The 13,411-nt window shown below is 36.0% G+C and overlaps 1 protein-coding gene across 1 annotated transcript in view; it reads left to right on the forward strand.

The window, feature by feature from the left end:
* The window catches only part of CRB1 (crumbs cell polarity complex component 1), a 218,686-nt gene that overhangs the window by 107,667 nt on the left and 97,608 nt on the right, over positions 1 to 13,411 (forward strand). Inside the window, exon 10 of the mRNA XM_029933381.1 lies at positions 3,098 to 3,280. Within this exon, the coding sequence (XP_029789241.1) occupies positions 3,098 to 3,280 (183 nt within the window). The remainder of the gene's footprint in view (positions 1 to 3,097; positions 3,281 to 13,411) is intronic.

Genomic DNA, 13,411 nt, shown 5'->3' on the forward strand with positions numbered 1-13,411 from the left:
GCAGCATTTTAGAAAATTTGGAAGATCACTAAATGTATCCCAGAAATGTGCTCACTAGCTGTGTGACTTTGGACAAGAAACTGTACTGCTCTGAGCTTTGGTTTCCTCATCTGTAAAGCAAAGATGATAATAATATCCACTTCATAAAGTTGCTTTAGAGATAAGTCCAGTAATATATACAAAGTTCTTAGCTCAGCCTAGACCATAGTAAGCACTCAGTAAATGTTAACTAGGTACCAAAATTAGGAGACTGACTATTCTACACCCCAGGGCTAGCACATAGCAGCCCATTATTTGTTTAGGGAAAAAAGAGAAGAAGGAAAAGGAGGACAGAAGGAAGAAAGGCTTGCAGGCCCTCATGGAAAAGAGCACGTCCAATTGTAGAACTTTGCATGATTGCTCCAACATGGTGGACTACCTAGAGCTGGTGGCGGAGAGCTGGGCTGGGGGATAAGACAGGGCTCAAGCCAGATAACATGCTGTCTGTCTGCCCTGCACACTCTGGGGCAGACAGATAGCATAACCTGACCTGTTGATTTAGAAAGAACTCTCTGGAACTTTAGTGGAAGATGATTGAGAGAAATAAAATGAAAAGGCAGAGAATCTAGTTTAAAAAATATTCTGCAGTGGTTTAAACAAGAGATAAAGTGATTTTCCAAAACTATAATTACGTGTCAAGACAGACATGATGTGGGAATTAAGAAAGGGGCACAGACTTAGGACAGATATTCTTCTGAGTCTCTTTCTTGGGTGAGTGGATCAATGGTGATTTTGATCAGAGAAAATTCAGAATTTCTTTGTACTCTTACTGTTACATATAAAGAGAAGATTTAATGCTACGAGCTACTCTGTATCTAAGAAACTCCTTTAGATTGCGTGACCACAACTGAAGGCAATGGCAAGAACCCACCACTGTAATCGCCTAGGGTCCTCATTTCAAAAGTAATTAATTACAAGAAGTGTCATTCATCTTAAATGCTTATCTTAAAAGTTTTCATGTTACCCAGGTAAGATCGGTTTTATTTAAGAAAAGAAAAACATAAGAACTCTGGGGACTTGACTCAATATCATATTGTTTCTTCATACAAAGTTTATGGAAAAACTTGTTAAAACTATTGAATATAGCCTTGACTGAAGGAATCTATTTATATACATGTGAAAGGAAGCAGCAAACAAAATTCCCACAAGGCCTCAGTGGTGGGGACAGGGCTGGGAAGACCATAAATCAGAACCTTCCTAATGTTCACTATAGGAATAGGATAATGTATGAGTCAGAAAGCAAAAAAGGATTTATGAAGCCTTTAAATTACTTCCTAACCTGGCCTGCATAGGAGTCTTGAGACTTAGCCTGAGAAGAAAATTGAAAATAGTTGGAACTTTCTTCAATAAGCTCACTGTAGTGCAACAAATTCCAGTTTATAAAAACTCGTAAAAAAAAAAAAGTAGATATTCAGGTTTAAGAGACCTAGGGTTCTTGGGGGGAGGTCACCACAAAGGATGGTGGGATTGATCTGACATGTGCTTTAAGTTTCCTTTTTCATCTATTATGTGTCTTCTTCAGATGTTTGAGACTGACCCCAAGGGTCATGTGTGACATATGTATTATACTGTTGAGCAACAGAATTTATGTTGTGGTTATTATTTGACCTATGAACCCATTCAAGTTTTTATTAAAATTACAAAATGAGCAATCAGATCATGTTTTCATGATTTGCTTATTAATAGTCAATTATCTAGTTTACTTGCAAAACTAGAATTATCATTTACATAGTTGATTATTGCTGTTGGACTTTCATTCAGTCATTGATTGAAAGTCTACTATTTATGCATGCTCAGTATTGGAAGGGCAAATAAATAAAAAAGAGTCCCTGCTTTTGTGGAGCTTATAGTCTATTGAGGAAAGCCATGATACATAAAAATAATAACAAAACTAATAAAAATTATTATAAGAGCCATGAAGGAAATAACTGGCTGATATGAGAGAAAACAAAGGGATCATACTTAGATCTGTTCATGAGGAAAAGTCATTCTGAGAAAAGTCGTACGAGATGAAATCTCAAAACTAAGAGTTAGCCAACCACAGTCTTGGAGGAGGATATTCTAGGAGAGGAGCCATGTCGTAAAGGCGCTGGGGGAGAAGACATTCTAGGGAAGGAATGTAGAGATGGGAATGAGGCCAGATAATAAAAGGCATTTTAGTTAGGAATTTTGAATTTCATTTTGTGTGAAAGCAGAAGCCATTGAATGATTTTAAAGCAAAGCAATACCATGATCATATTTATAAGTTTTATAATTTGGGGTTGTAAATTTTATTTTAAAAACATATTTCTCAGTGGTGTTAAGTGGCACTACAAAGATCTTTAGTTGACTGTGAAGTCACTTGTATTTTAAGTCAAATTATGTTCCTTTAAGAACTTCATATATCAGCATATATGTATATATATATATATGTATATATATATAATGGAATACTATTTGGCAATGAAAAAGAATGAAATGTTGCCATTTGCAACAATGTGGATGGAACTGTAGGGTATTATGCTGAGTGAAATAAGTCAGAGAAAGACATATTATCATATATTTTCATTCATATGTGGAATTTGAGAAACTTAACAGAAAACCATAGGGAAAGGGAAGGAAAAAAAATAGTTACAAACAGAGAGGGAGGCAAACCATAAGAGACCCTTAAATACAGAGAACAAACTGAGGGTTGATGGGGGTGGGGGACTGGGGAGTGGGAAACATGGGGGATGGGCATTAAGAAGAACACTTGCTAAGATGAGTACAGGGGGCTGATGTAAGTGATGAATCATGGGAATCTACTCCTGAAGCCCAAAGTGCACGGTATATACTGTATGTTAGCTAACTTTACAACAAATTATATTAAAAGGTAAATAAATAAAATTTTAAGAATTGGATTCGCAAAGTTAAAAAAAAAAAAAAAGGAACCTTCTCTTACTGTATTCTCCTTGCTAGCTCCTTGGGGGCAGCACATCGTCTTGTGAATTGGTGCCAGTACCGTGGTCGGCCTCCTTCCAGGCATTGAACTCTATGAGGAGCTTTGTCTCAGCAGCTTCTCTGAACTTGTATTCTGCAGGATACACGGGTACCCAATGCGAGACTCACATCAACGAATGTAATAATAACCCCTGCCAGTCTGGTGGGGCATGTGTGGATCTGTCCTCAGAGAAACAATATGGACACATTGCTCAGTTGCCTTCTTCATTCAGCTACCCGGAAGCCTCAGGTTATGTTTGTATCTGCCCCCCTGGACTCACAGGTGAGGACAAGGGGAGGGGAGATGACTTGACTTTCTTGCACTTTATGGCAGATCTTGCATTTAACCACATGGTGTATTAGCAGTAAGATCTGTGCTGTATCAACTCTGTTGCTATGGTGCAAAGGGTCCCCCTTGTGGGCATGAAAAATACCATAGTTCCTATATCATAATTCTTCAGATCACAAGGAAAATGTTAAAAATAAGGATAAAAGAGGTGTATAAGGGGGAAACATTTTTATGCATTATACTAGAAATCGAAGCCTGACTGAAATCCTCTACTTTATAAACAGAAAATGTTGGAAATTTTTGTTACTAAATTTTATAATGATGTTAATTTTTTATGTTATTCAAATTTGTCTTTCAAAAGTTAATGCACTTATTCACCTTTACACTGAGAATAATGTTGTTCATGTTTGTCAAGGTAAGTGATTTTATCTTTTTCTACAACACTCTTACGCTCAAACCCAGAGGAAATTTGCGTGTATATTTTCTAATGAGCAGTTGTGTTGTGTCTCCTTCCATGTTTTGGGCATTTCCTGAAGTTTGGAGGCAGTCTGCATATTTGGTAATGAGTGGCAGCTGACCCACAACTGCATGGACACCACTGAGAAAACTCTGTGCAATCTAACTTTTCCATCATTTCCTTTTCAATAGATTAATTGATACCTGAGGAAAATATTAACCGTGTTATTGAAGATTTCTGAAAAAAGTAAATAAAGAATAAGAAAAAAGGGGAGGGTGACAATTTACATTTACTATTCCCTTTCTTGTAGAGTTTCAGTTGTGAAGTTTAATGATCTTTGATTCATGGCAGTGTTTGCTGTAAGGTTGCTATAGAAGGTATTTTCTGAATCACTGTCCTGCTCTATGAGAACACATAGGAGAAAAATCTCCCCAGTGTCAGTGTCAGGAGAAGTAATATTTTTCCTGAACAACTTCTAGCTTGCATGGTTTTTCTCTTAACACAAAGCATGCAAAATAAACCTTGATAAATGATAAAAAGCATTAAATAAATCATGGAATGCATCATATTTCCCAATCATGCAGGCTGCTAGAAATCTTATCAGTTAATGTGGTTTCTATACAAGCATGCAGTTTTTTTCTGGAACATATTTATGTGTTTACCTTACCTGGGATTATTGAAATTTTCCATTTCCTATAGATGCCTCTTTTTTTCTTATTAAAAAAAAATATTTGATCTTAGTATAGTATATATATTTTTGTCAGCTATTTCAAATTCTTCTTGAAACAGATTAGGGGAGTTATAAATTTTGTTAAATGTTAGACTTAGGGTTATAAAGAGGAAATTATATTGAAGTTAGAGGCCATTCCAAATATTACCTCATTAGACAAAAGGACATAATTGACCAATGAATTTGCAGATCCAAATAGAAGAGGCAGTCGAATGTTCTGGAAAAGTGTATTGGCCTCGATTTTTGAGAAGCTGCCAAGAATGACTATATGAATAAAGAAGTCGTGGCTGTTCCGAATCTCTATGGCTTAATGAAATTAGTTATTTTTCACTGATGGAAATTTCAAAAATGGGTTCTCGTGATCAGTTGTCCTCTGAATTGTAATTCAAGGTCACAAGCTCTTCTTTCTCTCTTTTTTCCATCTTCAAAAATGGTTTCAAAGTTTATCATGTTCTTCTGCAGCCAGCCACTATAAGAGGAAAGAAAATGGAGCATGGCATCTTGGGTTTTATGGACTAAAGCCAACTGTAGTGGCTGTCTCTTCTAATCATATTCCATTGATCAGATTTATTCATATGACCACATATAACTACAGCCCAGACTGAAAAAAATCTAATTGTGGTGTACTTAAAATAAAGAGAAGACAGGTTTAATAAACAGTTATCCACTTTGTCTTCTCATTCTTTGATAATGTCTTTCCTAAAGCAGATGTTTTAAATTTTTATGAGATTCAGTTTATCAATTATTTCTTTCATGGATCATGTCTTCAGTGTTTTATCTAAAAAGCCATCAACTTATCCGAAGTTATCTAGGTTTACTCCCATGTTATCTTCTAGACATTTTATAGTTTTGCATTTTATATTTAGGTTTGCGGTCCATTTTGAATTAATATTTGTAAAGGGTGTAAGGTTTATATCTAAATTCACTTTCCCACATGCAAATGTCCAGTTGTTCCTCTGCCATGTGTTGAAAACACTATCGTTTTTTTCCCTCCATGTATTGAAAAGACTACTGCTTTGCTCCTTTGCATGTCATCAATTGACTGTATTTAAATACATTTATTTGCTGGCTATCTATACTGTTCTATTTATTTGTTTGTGTATATTTTGCCAATACCATTTGTGATCACTACCTGGAAGTCTTGAAGGGTAGCATCAGTTCTCCTACTTTGTTCTCTTTCAGTACTGTGTTGCTATTCTGGGTCCTTTGCGCGTTCACGTAAACTTTAGAATCAGTTTGTTATTTATGAGGTTATTTGCTGGAATTTTGCTTGAGATTGCATCAAGTTGGGGTGAGCTACTAATCTTGAAATTATTGAGTCTTCTTATCCATGAACATGGGATATTTCTCCTCTTAGTTCTTCTTTGATATCTTGTGTCAGAGATTTGTCATTTTCCTCATGTAGATCTGGTACCTATTTTGTTAGATTTATACCTAAGTATTTCATTTTTGAGGTGCTAATATAAATGTAAAAATGAAAATTCCACTTTTTCATTGCTGTTATATGGAAAGCAAATGACTTTTGTATATTAACCTTATCCCCTGAAATTTTGCTATAATGGTTTGTTATTTCCAGGAATTTTTTTGGTCATTTCTTTCAGATTTTCTACATAAATAATCATGCTCCTGCCTTTTTAAAAATTTTTGTTTGCATAGTATGTCTTTTTCCATCCTTAAATTTCATCCTACTTGTCATTGAATTTGAAGTGAATGTCTTATAAACAGTATATTGAATAGCATATTATAGGGCCATGCTTTTTAAAACATTTATCTAGGAAATTTCTGCCTTTTAATTAGTGTGTTTAGACCATTTTCCTTTAAGTAATCATTGATATGTTCAGGTTGAAGTCTCTCATTTTCCTATTTTGTTTTCTGTTTTATTCCCTTATTTTTCTTTCCTTGCCTTTATGTGGGTTATGTGGGCATTTTCCAGGATTTCATCTTGATTTATTTATAGCATTTCTGGGTATATTGTTTTATGTGGTTTTCATAGTGGTTGTTCTTGGTATTACAGCCTATTGGTATTAACATTAACACTTTGACTGAAATAGAGGGACTTTATTTCCATTTAGGTTTCTTTATCTTCCCCATTTCAGAATATCATTGTTTTGAAGCAGATTATAATTCTTATTTTAATCACTACATATAATATAGAAAACTTGTGAAGAAAATTAACAATTCTTTTCTTTCAGGATTTGAAAAATTATATACCATGTCTTTCTACCCTCCGTGATTTAAAATCAGAAATCTGGTGTCATTGAAATTGGTGTTGCCATATAGGTAATGCATAATTTTTCTGGATGCTTGAAGAGAAACACATGGTTGTGATAATACCTTCACCTTTGTCTTAGTTTTCAGAATTTTATTTATGACGTGTTGGTGTCAATTTGTTTGAATTTGTTCTATTTGGGTTTCATTCAGCTTTTCAAATCTGTGGATTTATATCTTTTGCCTAATTTAGGAAGTCTTTATTTCAAGAGATTTTGTAATTGCTTATTAAATTATTTTATGATGATTTATTTAAAATCCTTGTCAGATCATTTCAACATCTGATGCAACTCAGTGTTGTCAATTTATTTTCTTTTCTCATTCAGTTTGTGTATGATAGATGACTTTCAATTGAACATTTTGGGTGTTATATTAGGAAATTCTGAGTCCTGTCAGAATTATTAAAAAAAAATCATAGCAGGCAGTGACCTGCTTAGTTTTGGTAAATAGGTCCTGGCCTACTTTGGTGGGCTATAGGTCCAATGATAAGTTAAGTTTCAGAGTTGTTGCAGTGTTACTTTGATCCGTTTTGTTCATGTGGTGCCACTGGGGTTCCCACTGGTCCCTGCCAATGATATAAATGAAATAAATTTATTTTTTACACAGCTGTACAAATTTGCAGTTCTATCACTTGGCAGATTAAAAAATTTTCTATCATGATGAAAAATGTAATTGTTTATAATACATTTAATGACAGATCACCATTCAAAGAAACCATTGGAGTTTTTAAATAGAGCTACAAACTATTTTTTAATTATAATTAAGGACGTGTTTGTTACTCTTCATTACATGTAGAGTAACCTTCTATGTTGAAAATGGTTATGGATGCATATGCAGTGTAATTTTCTAAAATTTTATAATTAAAAGTGAAATATACTACAGTAGAAATTAACTCAGAGTCCCAGATGACAATATTCAGGGAGACAGAAATAAAGAGAGCTTGAGGTTATGGAAAGTGAAAAATAGTGAGAACAAGGAGGCAGATATTCTGGTGACAAGATCCAAGCCCCTCTGAAGGAAGACTAGCTTTTATCCATGGTTTCTCCAGGAATTCCTACAAGTACAGCAAGTTATCATGGCCCAGAGAAATCAAATGTCTCATTCAATGAGATAATTGAGAAAAATATGAAGATCCACTTAGGTATTTTAATGATTTGGAAACGCATGGGTTTAGTTGCAATAATAGTTACTATTCTCTAATTCCCCAAAATCATTAAATGAAATTTCCTTGGCAAAATATCTTCACATACTGGCATGACTGTTTTGCACCCATAGCTGCAGTGCTCAGATTGAAATAAAAATGGTGCATAAACACTTGATTTACAGGTTGATGCATTTATTTAAACCTGTATAGTCACATAATTTTAATGGTAAGTTAAAAAAATCTATAATCAAAGAAAGCAAGTCATTGCATAACACTATTCAGTCCATTCCAAAGTCAGTAAATTAACTTTATTTTGTATGACCATCCTTGATCGTTACTGGAAGGAATGTTGGCTGCTTCTTTCTATTATGTTTTAGCTTTCCAGTTTGGGGCGATGGACTCAGTTCTAGGGATATAATAATGAAAATACATGATTTCTTCCCCCCAAAAAGTGAAAAACCATGATGAAATAGATGCACAAAAATACAAGAGAGTTTCATCACTGCTTCAGTGAAGCCATAAAAAGGTACAAACGAATCAGAAAAGATGACCTATTTATCCTATTTATGCAAGATAGAACTTATTGGAAATTAAAAGAATCCAAATGACTTGATAAGTTAGCAGTTTTTAATACAAAGCCCTATGTTACTTCTAAAGATTAAGACAGGATCTCATGACCTGTGTGCTTATCCTTGAAGCATTCTGTTCTGACCAACCAAGCTAAATTGGAAATAATTGACCAATGTTTGTAATGCTAACATTTTGTTTCTGTTTATCAAAATATTGTAGTGATAATACCTTTAACAAGTTTCCCAACTGTCTCATAAAACAAGTCCAATTTTCCATTCTAAATTTTACTTCCAACTCTAATTAGCATTTACTCCAACTAAAAGCAACGCCATCACTGGTCTGTGGAATGCTATATTATTGTCTCTGAGGCTGGGATTTATTCTGCTTCACCCATCTGCTCTCTGCATTGAAAGAATTGAGGAATGCAGCAGGGGATCCTGTGAAGTTCTGGCTTCAAACCTCAGGCAGAAATAGCGGGGTTTTTAACAATAAACACCCCGATGAGAGCCACCTGGCAACGTGACTATCTACAGGAGCTCTCAAGTCTCAGGTTCATCTGCTTCAAGCACAATGTTACTAAAAATGCAGCATTCACTTTTCCTTAAAAATTAAATCCTGTCACTTTACCTAAATCCAACTGAAATAGGCATATAGACCCAAATATGTAGCATTGAAAGTGTCATGTATTCATGAAGCATTGAGGTATATGGGACAGTCAATATCCCCTGTCTAGAGAGATATTTTTCAGTAGGCTTTGTTCATTTGCTGACTTTATGTTTTAGGCTTATTGTTATTCTTAGAGATGCATTGTTTTTCTTATACCTACAATTTCAAGTTTGAGAGTATAGAGCCTAAATAACTTGAACAGATATTTGATACACATATAAAACTATTACTCTAAAAGATCAAATCTTCAATCTTTATTTACTTAATAAAACATGTATTAATATTTCCAATAGATTCATTTAGTTCACTTCCTCTGCCTTAGTTATGGATATTAACTTCTATACACAAAACTATTCATAGTGTGTACGTGCACATATCTACTTGAACTACTTTTGGTTTTGCTATGGTAACTACAATAATTAGGAAAGGTGTACATAGATTAATTTTGAAAATCATGCTTATTGTGCTTACCACCTGCTATCTACAAAGATATTTTAGGTAGAAGAAAAATACAAGCGTCCCTTTCCACCCTTCCAACTTTCCACCCTTCTCTGGACTGCCCACTATGTGCTAAAGATCTCAAGCTTTATTATTAAGCTCAGTTACCAATATCCTTAACCTCTTATCCAAACATTTCTTTCACCTACTTGCTCTAGCTGAAATCCAGCTATCTTCTCAGGATACTATTTTTTTTTTTGCAGCCCTCTTAAATGGGGGCAGTTTTATGTTCTCCCAAATCCCATGTTCAACTGATCCTTAAAATAAGCTACATGTCCTTCTCATTTCATTGCTACTTCTAGGTGGTCTCTTCTCTTTCTTCATTCAAACCCTCAACTTATTTTAAAGCCTGTTTCTTTGGATGATGCCACCCACTCCCTCTCCTCACTGCAACCTTCTTCCCACCTCCTGCTACCTTCCCCTCTATTACTGAAGGTCTTACTCCTTTCACCATTCTTGGAGGTTTCAACACCCATGCAGAAAGTCCATGTACCCATTATGTCCCATTACCCTACTTATTTCTAAAGACTATGACTGCCACCCCACAACTTCTACTTAACCTTATGGTCACAGTTTTATCATCACCAATAACCTCACTAAAAATAATCCCTCACTTTCAATTATTCTATTCTCTAACCATAACCTCTATTTTTTCCAGTTCTCTTAACTCCAAGACTTTTCATTGTTCCTAGTCAATTGTTCTAATAATTTTTTTCTTTAGTAATTACCTCATCCCTTATCCCAGTTTGGATTTCATGGTCTAATCCTATAATTATTACATATACTGTCAGCAACCCTGATCTGTCTCTCTCCATTGGACTTACCTGGCAAAAGTACATTATGATTAAACCTAACACTACCTTTTCCACACCTACAAGCAATTGAGTGTGGCTGGAGAAAAACTCACAAGTCACCCACTGCAGTGATGAATATCACTTTAAGTTTATGGCCCCACATCTCAAGGAGGCCCTTTGCACTAGAAAACAATAATTTGGGAGTTCTACTTCCCAAGACAACCTTTTATACTTATTTTTCCTTCAAACTTCCAATACTCCTCTCTTTGTTACTCTAAGTTTATTTTCAGATTTCTGATTTCAGTCAGAGAAAAACTACCTCATCTTCCCTCTACTAATCCTATTGTTGGATCTGAGATTTGATTTTATCCTAATTACAAGCTCATAACTTAGTGTGTGAACGCTTTGTAGATGTTGGCAGAAGACATAAGACTTTTGAGTCACACACACAAAAAGGCCACACAACAAACAGCATGAGCATCAGATTTACCTCGATTGCTCTTGTATGCAAGTCCCACAGAGCTGACACTAGCTATATGGACCTGATGAGTACTACGGAGACACAACTGAAGGACACTGAGGTGGGGAATCCACTGTTTTTATGGAAAGCAGTATGGAGCCGACTCTTTGTCTGAGAGGGAGACATTACTTCAGCCTTCACATATACTTGCTGTCAAACCAACCCCAAGGAATGGCCGGGGTATAGAGCAGTCATGGCCGTGCATTCTTGGCATTTTTAGCAAGAGCCTGCAAGGATACACAAGGCTCGTGATGGATTGCTTCTTCTAGCAAACCATCCTATTTCCATACATGTTCTTGGCTACACTTGATTTTTCATATGAGTATGCCACTCCACAAGCCATCCTGATTAATCTATCAGAGATTGGGACCAAATCTGTTTTATTTGCCTCAGGCAGCACTTAATTAAGGATACTGTCAACAAGACTCTAAGCAATAGGATGAGGTCAGCATGTAATATTGACTTCAATTCTACTCCCCGAGGTTCTGAACTCAGCAAACTGAGGAAACCCCAGGGGAGCCTTATTTCAGATAGCCAAGATATAGTCTAAAGCCAGTCTGTGACTTATGCAAGGTTGCTTAGACCCATCTGGTGATTCTTTGATGTCATTACTAATAATCACAGCGGTAATAGCTGAGTCACCCTCACCGTCAAAGGAAAGGCATTTTTTAACATACAAATACATAATATAGAGGAACACACTTCACTCCAGTTTGGAATTTGTTGTTAAACTCAATTTTGATCATAGTTATGTTGGTTTGCTTAATGTGGTAGATGGGACAGTGTTACTTAGTGTTTCCAGCCTCGATTACGATATATGGCAACCCAAAGCTGCTTCTTGGGCATCAGTAGGAGCATATAAAAATGCATCACTAGGATTGAAACAATATTATAAGGGTCCATCTGTTTGTACACATGCAAGATTGATAAGGGGACAGGTTCAGGAACCGCCATTGGTGGGGCCAGGCATGGCAGAGTAGTTTAGGATCTCAAGACCGTTTTTATAGAATGTAGACAAGTCCAGTAGTGAAATAAATTGTCAACTGCAGATGCAGTTGGACCATATTATTGTTTTCCAGTCTGCAATGCTGAGTCTAAGTGATGAGGAGAGTATAAATTGTCGCTTTCTCCTGAACCATCTAGAGTCTAAAGTGCCCTGTCCTCAAGTGGTAGGATTGTTGTTTTCCCTTCCATGGCTGTGAAACTAATGTACCCTATCCTGGTAGCTACACCATTACCTTTTCTCCAAATATTTATTTGAACCAATACCTTTCAGTGAGAGGAGTCAAATATAAATAGGAAAAGGTCATTTAAAAATGTACAGTGATACATTATATTTTCCAATTTGGTCCAAGTGGGCCATTGTAAGAAGAATTGATAGACAGTATTTTCAACCAAGTGGTCATTATCTTTATGATCTAGGACCTTGTTAGTTCAATAAAATAATCCAGGTGGCTGAATCAAAGTCTCAATTCCTTAGTCTCCCCTTTAGTGGGCTGCCACTCAGAGTATACAAAAAGCAAGCTGACCTGACATTATTCAGGCTCATTAATGGTAAGGGCAGAATCATGAATTTTCAAAGTAATCTGACCTTTCATCCTTTTCATCCTGACCAGACCTAGGAGGTGGCCTATACGAGAGAATTCTTTTCTGGTAATGGCTATACTTTGTGGCCTACCTGCCCCCAGTAAAGTATGTGGACCAGCAGGAGGTAAAGGAGATACAGTCAAAAATCTTTTGGGCTTGAATTTTTGAAAGTCAACCTCATATCTCAGTGATGCCAGAAGTCTTATCAGAGAATGAATGATAAGCAGATATTGAATAGCTATTGAATTTCTTGGCTATCTGCCAATTGTTCGTTGGTCTTTATGAGAAAAACAACACATTATTGTCTGATTATAGATAGTCTGGAAAACTGAAAATAAGAGTCAGCTGATCAGACTGGAACTGCAACAATATAACCTGAAAATGTGTCTGTAGTGCCAAAACATCAGTATTCGTCATGCATGTGCATGAGGGAGACTCTCAGAGATCCAATGTCCTCACTTTTCTAGAAGAATAGAAGGGAGACAAAATGCTCCATGGGATGTGGCCTCCTTCACTGAAAGACAATTAGACCAATTTTGGCAAGAGTCACAGATGTTGGTGGCTTCTAGACCATAAACATACAGTTCTTTGCTATTGTCCATGATGGGGAATGTATCGTATTATCTGGTATGAGAATGAAATCCAGAAATGATGGCAGTAATAGCAGTGATCTCGGTGGTTTAGGTTTAATGAGCAGCTTGATTCTAGTCAGTCTCATTAGACAATGTGCCCTTACTATAATCATCTGTGTGATTGAACCAGACTGTCCAACTGACAGTTGAAATTTGCTTCTATAGTTCAAGGCCCTAAAGAGGGATATCTTTAGGGATGCTGGATGGCTCAGTCAGTTAAGCTCCTGACTCTTGGTTTCAGCTCATGTCATGATCTCAC

Source organism: Suricata suricatta, chromosome 3 (assembly GCF_006229205.1).
Source record: "Suricata suricatta isolate VVHF042 chromosome 3, meerkat_22Aug2017_6uvM2_HiC, whole genome shotgun sequence".
Lineage (NCBI taxonomy): Eukaryota > Metazoa > Chordata > Mammalia > Carnivora > Herpestidae > Suricata > Suricata suricatta.